Here is a 20,633-nt window from a genome sequence, read left to right as displayed (position 1 = left end):
AGAGAGAGAGAGAGAGAGAGAGAGAGAGAGAGAGAGAGGTTGATTTAAAGTGGAGTCAATAGTCACAGCAGCTAAGAGGAAAAGGCTTAGAGGAAAATAAGCAAAATCAGACTTCCAATTCTGAAGTTTCCCCAAAGTTGTGCTAACACTCTTGAGTTCACTGGGGATGTTACAAGGGTCGAACCCTTGTTAAATAAAAAATAAAGGAAGTGGTTTGAAATGACAGCTTCTCCAGCACACCAACTGTATTTTCAAATAGAAACCTGGTATGTGCAACTGAAAATACAGAAGGAAAAAGCAGCAGGGAGTGACTATCAGATATATAGAACACGAAATGGCTCAGGAACTCTGTAATTCACAGCGTGACTCTCTTTCATCCGAGGAAACACACTGTGTCTCAGGCCAAGAAAGCATGGGAGGCTCTGCCATTGATGGTTTAAAATAAGCTGGTGGCAAGCAGGTCTAACAGGATCAAATTGAGGTGCCTCGTGTGAAGCCACATACTCTAAATATGAGTTATTTCAGGTTTTGGTTGAAAGGGGACATTATACTTAGCATTCCAGCTGAAGTAAATGGGTAATGTGAGGCCTAATGCTCTTATCGGAGAGTAATAAACATGTTAATTTAGTTTAGAATAGGTACTAGGATTACTGTTCATTATGTCTAAAAATAAAATCAGTGCATGGACAGGTTGACAGACACAGCCACATGGCTAAAAAAATTACAACTTAGGGTTAGCAGGTGGGCGGAGGTGGTCTATTTGAAGGTTGCTGCTTTCACCTGATTCCCTAGACTGCTCCCTAAAATGGATCAAGTTTCAGATGTATTTTGGTTCTCTTGGGACGATGCCACGTGTTAATTGCAGGTGGGTCATTCCTGGATGGACATGCATGCATGGCACCATCTGTTCTGTGCTGATTTCATGTCTGTTGGTTTTGTTACTTATTTGCAGTTTTGGGTCCTGCATTAACTTATTCTTGATCATACACTGTCCGATTACAATGTCCTATAGGTGATGGGTAATACAGACACATCTAGGAAGTAGTTGTTGACCTAAGACAGAAGAAGAGCAATGAAAGCTTTGTGGACATGAAAGACCACATTAAGTGCAAGCAGTAAAATGAACAGCAAGGCTGGTACTGATAAGAAATAGAGCAGTAGTTGCCAATCTGTGGGCCATGACCCCATTGGGGGTCCAACGAACCTTTCACAGGGGTCATATAAGACTGTCAGAGACATCAGATATTTATATTATAATTCATAACAGTAACACAATTACAGTTATGAAGTAGGAACAAAAAGAATTTTATGGTTGGGGGTCATCACAAGAAGAGGAACTGTATTAAAGGGTTGTAGTGTTAGGAAGATTGAGAATTACTGATGTGGAGACTTTCAGCAGGGTGAAGAAAGAGCTTACAGGAGTCATTGTCCTTGCAAACACTGGGACAATGGTGATGAAATGAAGTGACTAGCAACTGGAGAAAATAAGATGGTGAACAGTATGTAAGCCTGCATAGGGGGTGACAGGGTGATGACTTCCCGCACTTGTCTGGAACCTAGGCTGTGACAAAGAGCAATGAATGCAGAAAGAAAAGACAAGACAAAAGAGACAAAGCAAGGAAAGACAGTGGAATTCAGGTTCAGCTTAGAGGATTGCACTCCAGACTAGGATCACAAACAACTTTACACTCAAGTGCTTAGAATATTTCCTCGATCGGCATGGAGGTAGGGTCTGTGGTAATCTTATGGCCTACCAGAGTGGAGATTCAATAAGTAACTGAGGGGCTGGGAGAATGACCCAGCTAGCAACATGATTTGTGTGCAAGCATTTAGAAAGGAATTCCATGAACATCTTGGCATGGTATGCCTGGACAGCAGAAAGTCAAACGTCAGCCCTCTACTTCAATTTATGAGCTCCAGATCCTTGTGAAAGAACCTGTCCTAAAGTCAGAAAGTCAGAGAGATAGTGTCACAGTTAATAAATAACTCTTGCTCCTCTCTCAGAGGGCCACATTTTGATTCCTGACACCCATGTAGGATGGCTCACCCCACTATAGCTCCAGCTCCAGGGGATCTGATGTCCTCTTCTTGCTTTTGCAGGCACCCACATGGAAGTGCACAGACAGAGACACACACAGGCACAGGACGCATAATAAGTGATGAAATAAACCTTTAAAAACAAACTACCCTTAAAATAGACATTGACAATTTCAGTGCTTTCCTATATGCTAAGATGATGTGACTTCTATAACCCTCAGAAAATATGTAACTACCAAGACGTTTTTCTTAATATGTAACTATCACAACATCTTTCTTCTTATCACACAATTATAGAGGATAATATTATGACTCATTGCGCCCATGGTGGCCAAGTGCTGTAACATGACTTGATCAGGTTTTACCCCCAGACAATCTTCTCAATCACAAACTTCCTTGAGGGAGCATCAGTGTGATTTTCCCATGGCTGAGTATCTCAGAGCCCTTTGTACAGTTCCTTTTTAATGAATTCTGCATTCACAACCTTTGCCCATTTAATGCCATGCTGTCAGTATTTTTATTGATTTATAAGAATTCTTTATATATCATAGAGTACCTTCGGTTTGCATGCTTGCTCCCATACTTTCCTTAAAGAAGGAGAGGGCAAAGAAGCAACAGAGACTTCCTTTGTGCCTTTTCTTAGCTCTGGCTGTGCAGCCACACAGAGCATCCATCTGCAGCTGACATGCACATCCGTGCAACTGTCCAAACCTCTGGTCCAGCTGGAGAATGCCTGGGGTCATAGGCAGAAGAATTTGGGGATTTGTCTGAGCATTTTGCATGATTCCTTTTGTCTTTAATTGCATTTTTTTCTTTCCTCGTTTGTCCTTGGATTTTGTTTTCTGCTTGGAGAGATGTTCAGAATTTTGTAGCTTATTTAAAAACAAATTATATATATATACATATATATGATCTGAATGGAGGGAGGGAAGAGGGCATTATGCGTTCAAAAGCAGATGGGTGCATTATTTGAAGGAAAGGGGGGAACCTGACAGAGGGAAAGGCAGAGGGAGGTTGATAAAGGGGAGGAAGGGAATGAGAAGGAAGCTGATGGCACGTGTATACGGACCTCATAATGAAAGCCATTGTTTTGCATCCCGATGTAGAAAAGTAACAAAAAATAATAAAAAGGAAGAAAATCTATGTGATTATATTGACAATCAAAAGTAATACTTTTTCTGCACTTTGTAAAATAGCTTTTCTCATATTATTATACACAATGCATAATTATTATCTCAAGCTGATTCTTCCAAATAATATACACAAACATATATGCATATATATTAGGACACACACACACACACACACACACACATATATATATATATATATATACACACAGATATATATATATAATATATAGGATGAACACACACTCTGGTGCTACCAAGCTGATGACAATCGTGTTTTCCTCTATCTTTCTCAATGTAGGTTGACATTCTGAATTATGGTTCTATATTTACTATTAAGTGAAGAAATAATAACTATAATTATATTTGCTTGTTTTAAAAATGTTTCTCCTTGGAGTGCTGTTAGCATCAGTTGGTTTGGGATTATGGATTTTAAAGTTATTTTTGCCCTGAGAAGCATACTGTATTATTGACTCCTCTCTGCCCTGTAGAGTTGGCTGTGACTAGAACCAATATTGTTTTGAGTCCAGGGGAATCAAGAGTCTTAGAAACAGTGCCAGTATACTCTGTTTTTAATTAATTAGTTAACTAATTATTAATTTACTTGGTGATGGGGTCTGGCACTTATCAGGCAAATTCAGGTCTCAGTTTGCTTTTTCAAGCAGATGTTAAGATTTAAATACCACTCTTTGACGAATATTGCTTTTCACCTCTTAAGCGCTTCCTACTCAGCAAGCCCTCCCTGCTAGGAAGACTGATTTCTGCCTTTCTGTGTGTTTCTGGAGGGATAGGAAAACCGGTTTGAATGTGCTGAAAGTGTTCAGAAGGAGTCTGTTGATTCTGCCTCTCACCTTCTCAAAGGTCAGGCAGAGCTGGCCTCAGCATGCTGGCCTTGCCTCATTCATAGCTCCATTTTCAGATGACCTCCCATCCTCCCCGGCTCCTTTCTGCCCCACAGGAGACAGAAGACATGATGCCCTGATGATGAGATCACATAGCTGCCCCTGAAGGCTTTGCCTCTCAAGAACACTCATTCATTTACTACAAGAAAAACTGTTGCCTTCTTGAAAACATGCTATGTTCTAGTATTTGGAAGACTCAAGGTTCCGAACATAGAATATGACAAAGCAGAAATTTTATTCTTTCATCTTGTCTTCCTTTTATATTGCCTTTTTATCCCTTTTCTCCCTCCCCCATCCTTCCCTTCCTCCCTCTCTCTGCCCCCAATCTCCCTTTCTTCCTTCCATCTGCCTATTGGGAGACAGCCTATAGATAATAACATATAAGCCATCACAATTAAAAGCCTTACCCAGCAAGAAGCATCTCTGATTAGAAAGAACATGGAGATGCTGAAGATTCAAAACCACCTCTAGGCTATGAAACTAATATCGACTGAGGCTCTCAGCTGTGTCTAAGGCAAATGCTACGGATCTCTCTAAGCTTTTATGCTCACACCAGGTGTCTAAGACAGCCTCTTGTTCCGTGAACTTGATAAGGAAAAAGGAAACCCTGATATGACCTGAATTTAATTAGGGAAGGCTGGAGGATGAAAGGACTGAGCGATAGGGAGTTTAATCAGTCAGAAGGTGAAGCTGGGAGAAAGGGACGATTGTATCATGGTCTTGAATGCACATTCAAATATTAACACAAATCCTATCACACACCCCAAATGACATTCAATTCTGCCTGCAGCCCCAGCCAAGGCATCGGAGGCAATGATGGCTTCTGCTATGGTATGCCCTCATGTCCCAAACCCTCCACACTTGGTGGAGTCTCCCTCCTCTCAGGCACAGTCAGTGTAGGCTTAATCCCAACAGCAGATGCCCTCTTCCCATACATTTTCAGTAAGAAATACCCTGGCCATTTAGATTAGGCAGGTGTCCCCTACACCTGTTGCCCAGCCATGCTGTTGGTTTCTGAGGAATCCTGTGCCAGAACCTGGTCCCTCCTTCACGGCTAACTTCTGTAGTAGTGGCTCAATAGGCCATGAAAGAGACCTCTGGATCATAGGCGTGAATTAAGAGGAAACTGCAATAAAGGTGTGGGTGGAAGATCTGCATCAATCTTGCTTTATCAAGATGCAGAAATAACTGAATAAGGTGGTCAGGGGAAAAAAAAACCCTAAACAAACACACACACACACACACACACACACACACACACACACTTCCTGCCCTCTTCTGAGCTGGGTCTCCAATAATGGCCCCATCTTCACTCTGTTCTTTCCCTTTTTCCTCTTTCATATTTATCTTTAAAGAGCCTTAGAGAGGGCCTCTTGTTGCTGCCAGCACTTAGCAGGGTCCTGCTGAGCAAGTCAGTTCCCTGAGGCTTGTCAACACTTCCTGTCAGCAGCCAGTGTGCTCACACTTCGGCAGCCAGACACATCCCCCTGAAACACAGTTCTTTCTCTGTTCATGGGGTATAAGGCTTAAGGAGCTGGGCAGGTAGTCTACAGCAGTTGGTGGGAAGTCTTCATTAATGAGGTGTGTTTTAGTACCACTGGCTTCCTGTCAGACTTTGGCTGGAGAGACAATTGGGGCATAAACAAAAGTGTGGATAAACTACTGATTAAATCATTTTGGTCTGCAAGGATCACTCTCTAGGGGGGAAAAAGGAAAAACAAAAAGTTTTCTGGGGAATTAAACTTCTCTTGGGATCTGAAAACTATAGCTATAATTATAGTGGAACACAATGGGAAATAATTGGGGCCAGTGAGATAGTCCAGAGAGTCAAGGCACCTGCTGCCAAGCCTGATGAATGATCTTAGTTCAATCCCTGGAACACCATGTACTTGAACTAACTCCTGAAGCTTGTCTTCTTATATCTGTACATTCAGTGTGGCATGCACACACACACACACACACACACACACACACACACACACACACGTACATATGCACACATACATATAAATGAATAAACAAACGTATGTTATAAAAATTAAAAGAATTGAAAGCAATTTAAGTTAAACAAGACAAAACAATTGCGCAACTCCTTAAAAGATGGATATTGTCAGGACTAAGGCATAGGAAAGAGACTCAGTGCTACACATTTTATGGCTTCTTAATCTGGAATGGGATTGTCACACTTAGAGCTGTTGTGTACAGGAAGGGTGGTTTTTGCTGTAGTTCATTCTGACCATGGATGGTAAATACTTTGCTAGCATTTCTGAACTCTACATTTTCTGTGCTTGTAGGTACTTTTCCAACATCAAAACATTGTCAAGGATCTTGTAGGGGCATAGTTGTGTATAGTTGAAAACTCTGGTCTTAGGGAAAATGTCCGAATGGGTCCTTTAGAGATGGGTAGAACACTGGTCATCTCAGGCCAGATGTCATCAGATAGACAATTTCAAAGTGGCTAGCTGAGATGATCCAGCCTAACAGACTACTCTAGCCATGACTTGAGACAAGTCCCACACTTTCATAATGTGTAGAGACTGGACAACAGATGATACAGCTATGTCTCCCAGTACTTGACAATTGACCCAAATTTTTATTTTTGGGGTCCCCTAATGATACCATTGTCCCAGAGAGCAGGTAGTAAATATAATATGATGCCCACATTTCTAAGAGGTGGATGGGTGGTTTTTGATTTCCAGTGGGCTATAGATACTTGTCATTGTTTAGGGGTTTGGTTACAGGTTGTTATTGGTTATGGCCAGGAGGAAAGTTGAACAAAGGAAATTAGATTCAGAGTTCTTGTTTTGAAAAGAAGGGGATATAGATATAGATATGATAAGGGGGGAAAATATTAAATCTACTTTGAAAATAAAAGAGGGAGGATATAAATATAATAAGATAAAAAGATTATTGGGTCTACTTTTAAAAAGCAACTACTAATTTTAAATGTTTTACATTGGTTTATACATTTGCATACTGTATGCAAATTTTGTATATTGATACAAATTTATGCTTAATTTTGTTGGAACATGCTGTACATTTCTATTCTTGTTCAAGGTACTGTACCTATACAATAACATAGGTTTTTTTTTATGACAATGAGACATGTCTGCTCCTGGTAACACCAATCTACTTCATAGAAGATGATAGGCATCAAAGAAACTCCACATGGACTGTGCTTTCTTGGTGGCAAAGTAAACTAGTAGGCAAGAAAATGCCTTTTCTCTACTGCCAACCATATGCTGTCCTAATTGGACAAGGAGAACACAAAAGAAAGTGATTGTCAAACATTGTCAAGACAAGGAGGAACAGCCCTTCAGAATATCCTGCTTCACAGAAAAGTCTGTTGGATATGTTAGGACTATAGGCTGAAGACTGATGTCTCAATGTTGCAGAGGAACTTTGGGTGACTGTCCAGGCAACCAACTATTTCTGTCATTTTTCACATTTTTTAGAAGTCACTTACTTGCACTTCCTGTTTACTCAGTTAATATTATTTCCTTCTTGGGTCTCTGGGGGAGCTGAAGACTAGATAGTTATAGTTTTCCTTGTTACTAGATGCAGAAAGCAAATTGTGATAAAAAGTAAATTAGGACTCACCAAAATAAGATAGCACTTGGGATCATAGGCCTTTAATCTCAAAATTAGGGTGGTGAAGACAGGAGCAATATGGCTGGGAAGAGAGAGGAGTATAAAGTAGAAGAGACAGGAATATAGTGGAGTGTGGAGTCTTCAGGATTTGTGGAGACAGGATCTCATCCAGTCAGAGATAGAGGCTGGCTGCTTTGCTTTTCTGATCTTGAGCTTGAACCCTAATATCTGTCTCTAGATTTTTATCATTCATGCTATATAGAATTCTATTGTTAGGTCAGTGGCTATATCTTTTCTGTTTGTTTGTTTGTTTGTAGCATTCAAAAACATTTATACTTTTCTCATAATATTTGTACTGATTATTTAGTTTGATTTTTCTTCTCTGGCTTAAATAGCTAGAAATATCAAAACTATCAACCATAATTGCTAATTCTATAAATACTGCTGTTATGACAGCAACAAATTTTCAAGTAGGTTTTATGCCTTCCCACATAAAATATAGATTTCTAGTCATAGCTTCTATAGGAAAATAAAAAAAGAACTAATGTAGGTGTATGTTTTAGAGATTTGTAAGAAATATCACTTTTTTCTTTTGCCTTATTTTTATTTTAATAGAATTACCTTCATACTTTAATTATTTATTTAAATATTCCCTGCTAAGTTTTGAAAATTCATGTCCTTGGGAGCCAACTTACTTAGCATCTTTACTAGAAAACAGGTTCTATCAAATGACTACACATCATCTATGTATATTTTCTTTTCTGTGAAAGATAATATGCTTACAGCTTCTTTATGGTGGCAAACTATCATTCTATTTCTTTAATAACTTTTTAGTTAGATATGCTTTGCTTTTAATGTGCCATTACATTCCATTTGAAGATCTTTTGTTTACAATTGTTCCATATTAACAAATTGAACCAAACTGTGGTTCTCCTTTGTGTGTGCATACATGTATGTGTGTGCATGAGTGTGTCTTTATGTGTGAATGTGTGCATTTGTATGTGTGTGTGAATATGTGTGCATGCAAGCATGCATATTGTGTGTGTGTGTATATATATGCATGTGTGTACATATTATCATTATTAGATCTTGAGAATAGGGTTTTTACTTTTACCACCAAATGAACTGGGGAGATTATTATTTTGCTATGTGGCTTGGGGTATAATAACATTGAAATTATATTTTCTTTAAGCTTAAATAGAAACAGTTATAGAAATGCATGCTTTTATGTATTTCTTTGGGCTGTTGTTCCATAGAATTTTCAAATCTAAGGCATCACTGCTTATAACTGTCCTATTACTTTATATAGCACTGAACAAGAAAGTTGAAGTATTCTAAACTTATTATGTAACATTTTATGTTACTATTATTGAAAACATGACATGAAATAAAATAATGTACCCTATATGAAGACCACTTGGGACCTCATTCACATCCAGACTGGATTTTTTTTTCTAGCTTTTTTCCTTAGAATCATCAATCATCAAGTTGGCTCTGTGAGCAAAGTTCTCTATTCTCACTCATTACATTGACATTTACTTCCCCATATAGTTATGAGCGGAATAACAGGCAGTATCTCTTTTCTCAACTCCATGCTTCAATGTCATTCTTTTATTTCTGCCACTGCATTTGCCCTCTGCTAAGAAATTCATCCAAGACGAGCCATTTGCCTTTCTCCCCACTTCCCTTAGTGCACAACTCTTTCTTAGGAGCTCTGCTTAAGCTTAGCTTGACACTGTAAATTCAGCTCCTAATGAAGGTGTGTCAGGCATGAGCAAAAATGCCTACAAGAACTTACTGTGCTTTCCCATCCTAAATTAAATAAACAGAGTCCTTCCTACCTCCCCTTTCTTTATTCATTATCATGGTCAGCATTTGCTTTCTCAATCTTTCTGCCCAACTTAGACACTCCATTAATAACATATGTGTATGTGATTCATACACACATACTAACAAACACAGATATATATCATCTTGCCTTGTAACAAATGAGGCCTCGATAAGTATATAAGGCAATATATTTCACCAGCAGAGATTTGATGTGTTCAGGAATTACTAGATTTTCTAACTCATCCTCAATCTCCCACCATCCCTCTAGGAAGAAACTTAAAAGATGGTATTTTTAATGAATTTCACATCCCTACCTGAAGGGAGACAGATTTGTTTAGTCATTTTGTGCATCTGAACTATCCAGAATGCAAAGATCCTGTCTGACATCTGATCCTGAAAGTCATTTTTTTCTTTATTATTTTTCCTGAAGTATGTTGGGATCTGGAGAACATGTATGATTTCAGCCAAGACATAAAGTAAGTCAGACCCAGTTATTGTCAGATTGCCATCTCAGGGAAAGGAACCTGTGGACTCATTGCCTTTATCACTTCAAAGACTTGCAAGCCCTGGAATCTATGTGTGGAGGTATCAGAGTTGGGAAGATCCTCTGAGGTTGTGCCATCCCAGATTTATGACCCTTCTGGTACCCAACCTCAGCTCTACCTTAATCTATAACTTAAGGTAATGATTCATAACAGACTGGTACCTGATGGCTGGGCACAGGGTACCATCTCTTAAGTCACCAGCTCCTTTAGTCACTGTGTTACTCATTACTATTGGTTTGCAGTGAAACAGCCACAGGTGTTGAACTGACACATGTATTGATTTTAATCCTCAACTCTAGCAATTAAAATATGTGAGACATCACGCAAATGAATGTTTTCCTCTGACCCTTAGTGTCATGTGCTGTAAAAGAAGAAAAATCCTCTTTAATAAATGAACTTACCTTAAACTCTTGGTCCTTAGCAGTGAATTCATGCCTCGAAAAGTGGCTGGAACCTTTTGACTCTTCTTCTATTTTTTTCTCATTCCCCGTGGACTTGAGAGAAAGTAGTTGGATGATGGGCTATGGAACTGAGGCAGAGGATACGAAAAGTCTTTGTTACTTCTTTTTTTTTTATTAAATTTTATTATTCAATTAAGGATCTCCGCCTCCCCCCCCCCCCCCTCCCATCTCCCTCCCCCTTCCCCGATCAAGTCCCTCTCCCTCATCAGCTTGAAGAGCAATCAGAGTTCCCTGACCTGTGGGAAGTCCAAGGACCGCCCACCTCCATCCAGGTTTAGTAAGTTGAGCATCCAAACTGCCTAGGCTCCCCCAAAGCCAGTATGTGCAGTAGGATCAAAAGCCCATTGCCATTGTTCTTGAGTTCTCAATAGTCCTCATTGTCCGCTATGTAAGTCCGGTTTTATCCCATGCTTTTTCAGACCCAGGCCAGCTAGTCTTGGTGAATTCCCGAAGGATCATCCCCATTGTCTCAGTGTGTGGGTGTACCCCTCGCGGTCCTGAGTTCCTTGCTCATGCTCCGCCTCCTTCTGCTCCTGATTTGGACCTTGAGATTCCTGACCAGTGCTCCAATGTGGGTCTCTGTCTCCTTTCATCGCCTGATGAAGGTTAATATTCAGGAGGATGCCTATATGTTTGTCTTTGGATTCACCTTCTAATTAGCTTCTCTAGGATCGCGAATTATAAGCTCACTTTCCTTTATTTATGGCTAGAACCCAAATATGAGTGAGTACATCCCATGTTCCTCTTTTTGGGTCTGGCTTACCTCACTCAGGATAGTGTTTTCTATTTCCATCCATTTGTACGCAAACTTCAAGAATTTCTTGTTTTTTACTGCTGAGTAATACTCTAATATGTATATATTCCATACTTTCTTCATCCATTCTTCCATTGAAGGGCATCTAGGTTGTTTCCAGGTTCTGGCTATTACAAACAATGCTGCTATGAACATAGTTGAGCATATACTTTTGTTGTATGATAGGGCCTCTCTTGGGTATATTCCCAAGAGTGTTATTGCTGGGTCCAGGGGTAGGTTGATCCCGAATTTCCTGAGGAACCGCCACACTGCTTTCCAAAGTGGTTGCACGAGTTTGCATTCCCACCAGCAATGGATGAGTGTACCCCTTTCTCCACACCCTCTCCAGCATAGGCTATCATTGGTGTTTTTCATTTTAGCCATTCTGACAGGTGTAAGATGGTATCTTAAAGTTGTCTTGATTTGCATCTTTTGGCTCTAGGTTAGTGTCTCTTCTGGTAGATAGTGAGCGCACAGCTTACCTTGTCAAAAACAGAACTCTTTGGAGTGTGAACCGAATAAGTGTCCCCACTCTCTCTCTCTCATTTTTACAATTTCAAAGGCTCAAGGGGAAATCTACAAATGAAATTGCCTAGCAACCGACATCTGAGCTTACTTTGTTTCAGGAACAAATGAATGGTTTTTGAAAGAAATTCAAGCAAATGTTTGTGGAACACATATTTATTCTGTTGCTTGCCGAGTTTGAGGAATTGGTAATCAAAGATATGGAAGACTTGGCTGATGTCTGTAGAGTCTCATAGTTTGGAGCACCAGAGTGACAAATTTGAAATTAGTATAAAGCAATGTGCAGTGTGCTGTGAAGGAGATTCATATAAAGCTCAGGTGCAGTGAAGGGAAGAGAGGAATCGTTGCCTGCAGTGGGTGAGCTCTTCCCAGGAGATATCTTCTGTGAGATAAGGCTGGCAGGGTGAAGAGAAATCTATCAGAGGGAGACAAAGGCATGAGGGTTTTCTTTTATCTGAGAGGATCTGGGGAATGAGGAGAGCTAAGGGGATTTGAGGAGTTTCATTTTAAAGTCTTGCTAACCCAGCCAGCTATTCAAACACAGTTCTAAGTTTATTAGAGACGTACTACTCAGAGAAGACAAGCACCATACTCTCTATAGGTACTTAGATTCCTGAACACTCATGAATCCTTGGGCTTTAGATTGGGCAGGGGTGGGGAGGAGAGAGCTGAGAACATGCCACCTCATAGAGTGTTTAGAAAGGACTTTGTAATGATGTGTGTGTGTATGTGTGTGTGTGTGTGTGTGTGTGTGTGATGTTCATGTGAAATAACAATCTTGTTGCAGGAAACACTTTGACTTTAGATGAATCTCTGACCCTTCCAAGTCTTCAGTCCTGACAGTAAGCTGAAAGATAAAAGAAAATTTCAAAACCACTTTAGAGTCCCAGATTTCCCATGAATACATGTGAGAAGTTCATTAATTTAGCTTTTGCAGGTTCCTCTTTGGATAGTGAAGGCAGCAGGATACCTCCAATGAAGCTGTATTGCTCTCAAAGCCTCCAATGAGACCCCGGGGGTCTATTCAACATGTTAGTGGTTAACGTTGCAAGCAGACTGCCTGAAATTTTTAAATTCCATTATTTATACACAATAAAGTTCTCTGAATCCACTTGGAATGAGCCTGAGTCTTCAAATAAACTAGCTACAACCAACATATTCCCCTGGCTGAACTAACCCTAATATCAAAAAGAATGCATGAAACATTCCTTTTGCAAGAGTCACTTTGAAAAAAAAAATCTCATTTAAGTTGTACAGAGAAACTGATAGTTTTTGAAGACAAGAAAGTATTCTGAAAGCCTCAGTACTTTCATCCTAGAATAGAGGTACCTTTCAGAAACCATGTGACCCCCCAAACACTCTGAACCAGCAGTGCTCAACCTGTGGGTGACAACTACTGGAAAACACATACTTCTGATGATATTAGGAACTAAGATGCTGCTCAGTGGCAAAATTAGACTTGTGAAGTTGGGAGTATCAAGAAAAATCAACTTATGATTGGAGTTCCTAAGAGCACCAGAAAAATGTATTTCCCAAAGGTTGTAACCCATAGCTTGAGTACCACTGCTCTAGACTAACAGTGCAGGCCATGAGTAGTGAACTTCTCACGCTTCTGTGCACGGAGGAGAATCGGGAAGCTTTTGCATCTTGTGGCTACAGGAAGAACAGGAATACCCTTTGGTGAGAGTCAGAAGGATAGGCATTGAGTTCAAGTCAGCATCAGTGGTTTACCTGATTCTGCCTCAGATTCATCAATGTCCCTGAAGATGGCAAGGGATTAAATCTTCCGAAGTAGGTTAAGAAAGAAGTAGGTTTCCCACTCAAAATAGTGCACAGAGATTCAAGTAAAACTAGACCAGATTCACTCTTACTATTAAATTTTCCATTTGACAAATATGCTTGGCTAATCCATTGCTATAGAGTAATTAACCACAGCTCCTTCTGAAGTCCATGTTCCCGATAATAGGGATTTGTATGTTTGGTTAAATGGGTCACTGCAGTAATAGGTAGAAGAGAAGCCCTGCTGTACTGCTGACTCATGTAATGCGTTTCCTGCCTAAGAATGTCAAGGTGGTTACCTGTCCTTCAAAAGCCTCGCTAGATGAGAAGCAGCTTCCAAAGCAAAGATGATTATATTTGCCCCAGGTTCTTGAACATTTCAAGTTGTTTGCTCTTTAGCATTGCCCTAAGTATTTGATAATATCAGTGGTCTCAGATTCAGCTACAAGGGAAACCAACCTACAGCAGCTCTCAAAAGCTAGTCTCAGTGTGTTGCGGTATCTCCAACCACAGCTCTGTTTGCCATTTCCAACATTTGCTCTGTTTTATCTAGTCTGAGGGAGTGGCTATTTCCTGAGTGAAGACACTCTGTCTTTTCATTCTGAAAATGGTGGTGGGACCTTGAATTTCAGCACTCTGTCATGTAATGCCATGACAATGGGATTTGACCTCCATGTCATGGACCACACTCACAATCCTCGTATGACTAACTTTATCTTCCTTTACAAGTAGCATGCAGGTTGTGTACTTCCCACTTCAGAACCCTCCTTTTCATCATGTTTTCCCATCACAGATCCACACATTCCTGCTGTAGGTGCATTGATAGAATAGGCTATCGTGGTCTCTTTTAGCCATCAGCTGAGGTGAGTTTTAAAAATACTCATTTGACTATCATTTTTTAAGTGGTACCCTCCTCTTTGTAGACCTTTAGAAGAGATGAGAGGAGAGGCAAAGATGGGAAGGGACGAGAGGGGCTTAAAGAATGGATGGGCTGGAGAGATGGCTCAGAGGTTAAGAGCACTGCCTGCTCTTCCAAAGGTCCTGAGTTCAATTCCCGGCAACCACATGGTGGCTCACAACCATCTGTAATGAGATCTGGTGCCCTCTTCTGGCCTGCAGACATACATACAGACAGAAAACTGTATACATAATAAATAAATAAATATTTAAAAAAAAAGAATGGATGGGATGCAAGCTAATTCTGCTAATTTTGTTCATGACAAGACAAGCTCTTGATCCTCCAGCTCTATGACCTTTTGTCAAGTTAAGATTCTCTTTTATGTAGAAAAGAAAAAATCCAACCAAAATGCCAGGAGGCAGAGCATGACCTCATGACCCTTCCTTTCATTTCTCCCTCTTTTAACAGGCTGGGGAAGCAGAAATACTAAAGTTTGAGTTATTTTTTTCCCCAAGTATATCATGATGAATGATTACTTCTGAATTTATTACACATAATAAATGGCTAAATTTTAATGAGTCAACTCCTTTTATTATTAATAATTAACTTTTTCTAAACACTTAAACATTTTTTTGATTTTTATTGATTTTTATTGAGCTCTACATTTTTCTTTGCTCCCCTCCCTGTCTCTTCCCTCCCCTTCAAACCTCTTCCATGGTCCCCATGCTCCCAATTTACTCAAAAGATCTTGTCTTTTTCTACTTCTTATGTAGATTAGATCCAATTATGTCTCTCTTACGATCCTCATTGTTGTCTTAAGTTCTCTGGGATTGTGAGTTGTAGGCTGGTTTTCTTTGCTTTATGTTTAAAAAACACTTATGAGTGAGTACATAAGATAATTGTCTTTTTGGATCTGGGTTATTTCACTCAATGTGATGTTTTCTAGATCCATCCATTTACCTACAAATTTCAAGATGACATTATTTTTTCTGTTGTGTAGTGCTCAATTGTATAAATGTACCACATTTTCCTTATCTATTCTTGGGTGGAGGGACATTTAGGTCATTTCCAGGTTCTGGCTGTAACAAACAATGCTGCTATGAATCTATGAATATTGTTGAGCATATGTCCTTGTTGTGGCACAATCGAGCATCATTTGGATATAAACCCAAAAGTGGTATTGCTGGTTCTTTTTTTTTTTTTTTTTGGTTTTTCGAGACAGGGTTTCTCTGTGGCTTTGGAGCCTGTCCTGGAACTAGCTCTGTAGACCAGGCTGGTCTTGAACTCACAGAGATCCGCCTGCCTCTGCCTCCCGAGTGCTGGGATTAAAGGCGTGCGCCACCACCGCCCGGCTTGGTATTGCTGGTTCTTGAGGAAGGTTGTTTCCTAATTTTCTGAGAAATCGCCATACTGATATCCAATGGGGCTGTACCAGCTTGCATTCCCACCAGCAATGCAGAAGTGTTCCCTTTTCCCCAACTTATCTCCAGCATAAGTAGTCATCAGTGTTTTTGATCTTGGCCATTCTTACAGGTGTAAAATGAAATCTCAGAGTTATTTTGATTTGTATTTTTCTGATGGCTAAAGATGTTGAGCATTTCCTTAAGTGTCTTTCAGCCATTTTACATTCCTCTGTTGAGAGTTTTCTGTTAAGATCTGTACTCCATTATTTTTTATTGTATTATTTGTTCTTTTGATGACCAGTTTCTTGAGTTCTTTGTATATTTTGAAGATCAGACCTTTGTAGGGGTTGGTGGAGATCTTTTCCCATTCTGTAGGCTGTCACTTTGTCTTGTTGACTATGTCCTTTGCTTTACAGAAGCTTTTCAGTTTCAGGAGCTCCCACTTATTAATTGGAGCTAAACATATTTTAAAGTAAAAAAAGAAAAGAAAAAAATGTTTGCAAATTCAAAATCATTAAATTCTTGAAAGAAATAAGAGTCCCACATCCTCTTAATTAATAAAGAATGTCTGAATACTTTTTTGTTAGTGTTTTTTTCCCTTGAATTGAATTTGGAAAAATATCCATACTTTTTTTCTCTTTTTATTAATTCTAAGTTAGCAGGGTCTTCTGTTTCAGGTCTATGATCTCATCTACTCAGGACTATGAAGAGAAAGACGAATGAGTTCTTGGTCATCTTGGGCAATGTAGTAAGACCCTGTCTCAAAAACAAAAGTAAAAAGAGCACTGGATATGGAGCTCAATAGTACAGTGCTGACCTAGCATCCACAAGGCCCTCAACTTAATCCCTAGTGCTGCAATATATAGCCAAAAACTAACTGAATAAATAAATACACAATTCTATGCATCTTTTCATAGGTGACTACTTGAGTACATTTTTGCACAGCTGTCAACATACGTTATCCAAATCTCTTATACCTCATCATGGCAATGAGTTCTTTTTTCGTTATTTATTTTATGTGCAATAGCATTTTAGGGAAAGCATGTCTGTCTGTGCACTGCATGAGTTCCTAGTGCCCATGAAAGCCAGAAGAAAACATTCAATCCCTGAGTTGCGGATGATTGTGAGCTGCGGTGTAGGTGCTAAGTATTGAACCTGGGTCCACTAGAAGAGAAGTAGGTGCTCCCATCCACTGAGCTATCTCCCCAGCCCAACAATGAACTCTTGTATGACAAAATAAAGAATTACTTGGTACTGACCAAAATTCTTCAGTGTATGGTGGGGAGGGGATAGTGTAAGTGGGTGGGCATGAAGGCAGCAAGACTCAAATGTACAGAGTCAGAGGACAAGTCTCCAGAGTCACTTCACACCTGTCGTATTGTAGGATCCAGGGATTGAACCCAGGTCCTCAGGCTTGCATGCAAGTGCCTCTACCTGCTGAGCATCCTACCAGACTAGGCTGAAATATTATAGAAAGATGAGACCATGTTTCCAAAAAATATTAGTTCTTTATATAACCATTTTCCTGGGGGATGATGATTCAATTTGTAACTTAGTAAGAAGTCCTGCTGTCACACACAGGAAATGTGTCTACCCCAAACTGTCTTTGCAAAGTAGATTTTTAATGGCATGCCAAATGTTGTCTACTGATAACTTATAAGGTCTAATATGAAATATTTTGGTGTTTATCAAGTTCAACTTTATTCCAAATATATCTCTTGAGGTTACAGGTGATGTTCCTTACATTTATAAGTTAAAACATATCAGGTTTGTAATACCCAAAGGTCTTACTAATATATTGCCTTGTGTGAGTATCTTTTGATTGCATCCCCATCTGACAAACACCTTCTATGACATGAAAAAGGTGAGCTTATGGCTTCATTCAAGTACTAGACCAAAATAAGATTGCTATAACCCACCCACAATTCCATAAAGGGGAAAAATAACATTTGATGAATGACTAGATGATGAGGAAGCTCAGCCAATCACATCTGGCTAGGGTGTGACTGCCTGGAGCCCAGGTAGGTGCTTGCCTGACCTGTTTGGACTTCAGACCCTCTACTCCGGTAGCGTGAGTTTCCCCGTTTTTCAATTGTTAAATTATGTCTGTTGTTTTGAGCTTGTCTGGTTATTTAATGTACCAATCGAATACGCAGACACTTACACAATTGGATTTCATCACTGGAATGAAGATATAAATAGACTGATGGTACATGAAAGTGTGACAACCACAGAGACTGGAAAGTTTAATTTCAGAAATGTCATACCGTGAAGTAGCAGTTGTCTTAGGGTTGCTATGGCTGCAAGAAAACTCCATGACCAAAAAATAGGTTGGGGAGGAAAGGATTGTTGACTTATACTTGTATATTGCTGCCCATTATCAAAAGAAGTCAGAATATGAACTCAAACAGAGCAGGAACCTGGAAACAGGAGCTGATGCAGAGGCCATGGAGGGGCACTGCTTATCGGTTTGCTACTCCGTGACTTTGCTAGGTCTGCTTTCTTAAAGAATCCAGGATCACCAGCCCAGGGATGGCACCATTCTCAGTAGGCTGGACCCTCTTCCACTGATTACTAATTAAAAATGCCATACAGATGGATGTTAAGAAGACATTTTCTCAGATGAGGCCCCCTCGTCTTTGACAACTATAGTGTGTATCAAGTTGATTTAGCTCAATGGTAGTACTCGTTATATAAAAAAAAAAGATTTATTTATTTATTCATTCATTCATTCATTCATTTATTATGTACACTGTGTACATGTATGCCTACAGGCCAGAGAGGGCACTGACTCTTATTACAGATGGTTGTGAGCAACCATATGATTACTGGAAATTGAACTCAGGACCTCTGGAAGAGCAGCCAGGGCTCTGTAACTGCTGAATCAAGTCTCCAGCCCCAATGGTAGTACTTTTGCCTAATGTGTGCTGGCCCTGGGTTTAATCTCCATCTGTAAATTAACAAAGGTGTTGAAAGTAATTAGAACAAATTTAACAATATGGAAAAAAATATTTTTCCACAGTGATTTACTTTAAAAGGAGAAATATTTTATAAAATAGCCAAATACTTCTTTATTTCTAGAGACAGTCTTTCCTAAGAAATGTCGCTAATGTTATTGGAATTAAAAAAAAAAAAAACAGTTGTCTAAGGTATCTTTTTTTTTTTCTTACTTAGTTTTTATTCATAATCATAAACTTAACTCTGCAATCCAGCTAGACTTGAAGGGGAATGAGGAAAATATGGAACCCAAAGAACTTCAGTGAGAGCAGAGATTACAGGGTACTGCGAGCAGATGGGGCTGGGGTGCTCTCCTGAGCTACAGAAGGAATGGTCTGGTGGGTAAGAAGCCCGCAAGTCAAAAGAATTAGAGTTGTCCACAGTCGGAAATGGTGATCTTCTTGCTGGTCTTGCCATTCCTGGACCCAAAACGCTCCATGGCTTCCACAATGTTCATGCCTTCTTTCACCTTCCCAAAGACCACGTGTTTGCCATCCAGCCACTCAGTCTTGGTGGTGCAGATAAAAAACTGGGAACCGTTTGTGTTTGGTCCAGCATTTGCCATGGACAAGATGCCAGGACCTGTATGCTTCAGGATGAAGTTCTCATCCTCAAATTTTTCTCCGTAGATGGATCTGCCGCCAGTGCCATTATGGCGTGTGAAGTCACCACCCTGGCACATGAATCCTGGAATAATCCTGTGAAAGGAAGAACCCTTATATCCAAATCCTTTCTCTCCAGTGCTCAGAGCACGAAAGTTTTCTGCTGTCTTTGGAACTTTGTCTGCAAACAGCTCGAAGGAGACGCGGCCCAAGGGCTCGCCATCGGCCGAGATGTCGAAGAACACGGTGGGGTTGACCATGGCTGCAGCGAGAGGCGAAAGGGGACAGCGGCGTCTGCAAAGCCTAAGGTATCTTTTTAAGCTTTGGGAATTCACTTTAGGACACATCATTGGTCCATTTCACAAGACCATTTTCACACAGCATTCAGTTCTGCTTCCAGTTTCCCACTATGAATGTGGATAAATTACACATTTTTAGGTGTGATATGCATTTTCTGTTTGCAATGCATATTTCTCCTTGGGTTGTAGTCTGTGGCTCTTTGTTACTCTTGCCATGATGTTTCTATCAGAGAGGAATCTCTTCATTTCCTCTGCAGATAATTTTGGGTTTTTTTTTTTTATGTGTAAGATTGTTCTCCTGTGGGTATGTCTGTGAAGCATGTGCACACCTATGAAAGTCAAAAGAGAGCATCAAATATCATGGCCCTGGAGTCTCAGACAGCTGTGAGCTGGTGTGTGGGTGCTGTGGATCAAAACTAGGTCCTCTGGATGCAAATAGTCTTAACCACCAAGCCGTTGCTCCAGCTCCAACAGATTTGATGCTTAAAATTTAATTCAAGAAGAGCTATATTACCTAAGCTCTTCTCTGTAACAAACTTTTGTATGTTGCCTTGATAGTTAAAATGCAAATCGACTGAGTACAATATCTATAGATTATGGTTTTTCTTCCTTTAAGTTATTCTTAATGTTGAACCCTAGCTTATTACGTAAATGTTACGGGAAAACCCAATGCATCCGCTCTTTCAGTATTCTTGAGAGACCGCTTGAATTCTACTTAATTATAAGGAGAAGGATTTCTTTGTTCATTATACTGAGTAAGTTATTCAGAATAATGTCATTTGTTTTCAATTAAAAATATATCTTTTTTCCCTGATATGGGAAGTACATTTATTAGACCCTT

At 39.8% G+C, this 20,633-nt stretch overlaps 1 protein-coding gene across 1 annotated transcript; it reads right to left on the bottom strand.

Annotated features, from left to right (window-relative positions):
- Positions 1-19,243: 19,243 nt before the first annotated feature.
- On the bottom strand, positions 19,244-19,791 carry LOC101982342 (peptidyl-prolyl cis-trans isomerase A). Its single transcript, XM_005366546.2, has one exon. It carries the CDS (start codon positions 19,751-19,753, stop codon positions 19,259-19,261), a length of 495 nt encoding a protein of 164 aa, XP_005366603.1. The 5' UTR covers positions 19,754-19,791; the 3' UTR covers positions 19,244-19,258.
- Between the last annotated feature and the right edge of the window lie 842 nt (positions 19,792-20,633).

The sequence above is a fragment of the Microtus ochrogaster genome, unplaced genomic scaffold (genome assembly GCF_000317375.1).
Source record: "Microtus ochrogaster isolate Prairie Vole_2 unplaced genomic scaffold, MicOch1.0 UNK10, whole genome shotgun sequence".
NCBI classification, from domain to species: domain Eukaryota; kingdom Metazoa; phylum Chordata; class Mammalia; order Rodentia; family Cricetidae; genus Microtus; species Microtus ochrogaster.
Note: the sequence above shows the minus strand (reverse complement) of the source record. Positions and strands in the feature narration are given on the sequence as shown.

Bases quoted from the DNA above. Each gene is read 5' to 3' on its own strand.
- LOC101982342 (XM_005366546.2), bottom strand. From the start codon at position 19,753: ATGGTCAACCCCACCGTGTTCTTCGACATCTCGGCCGATGGCGAGCCC.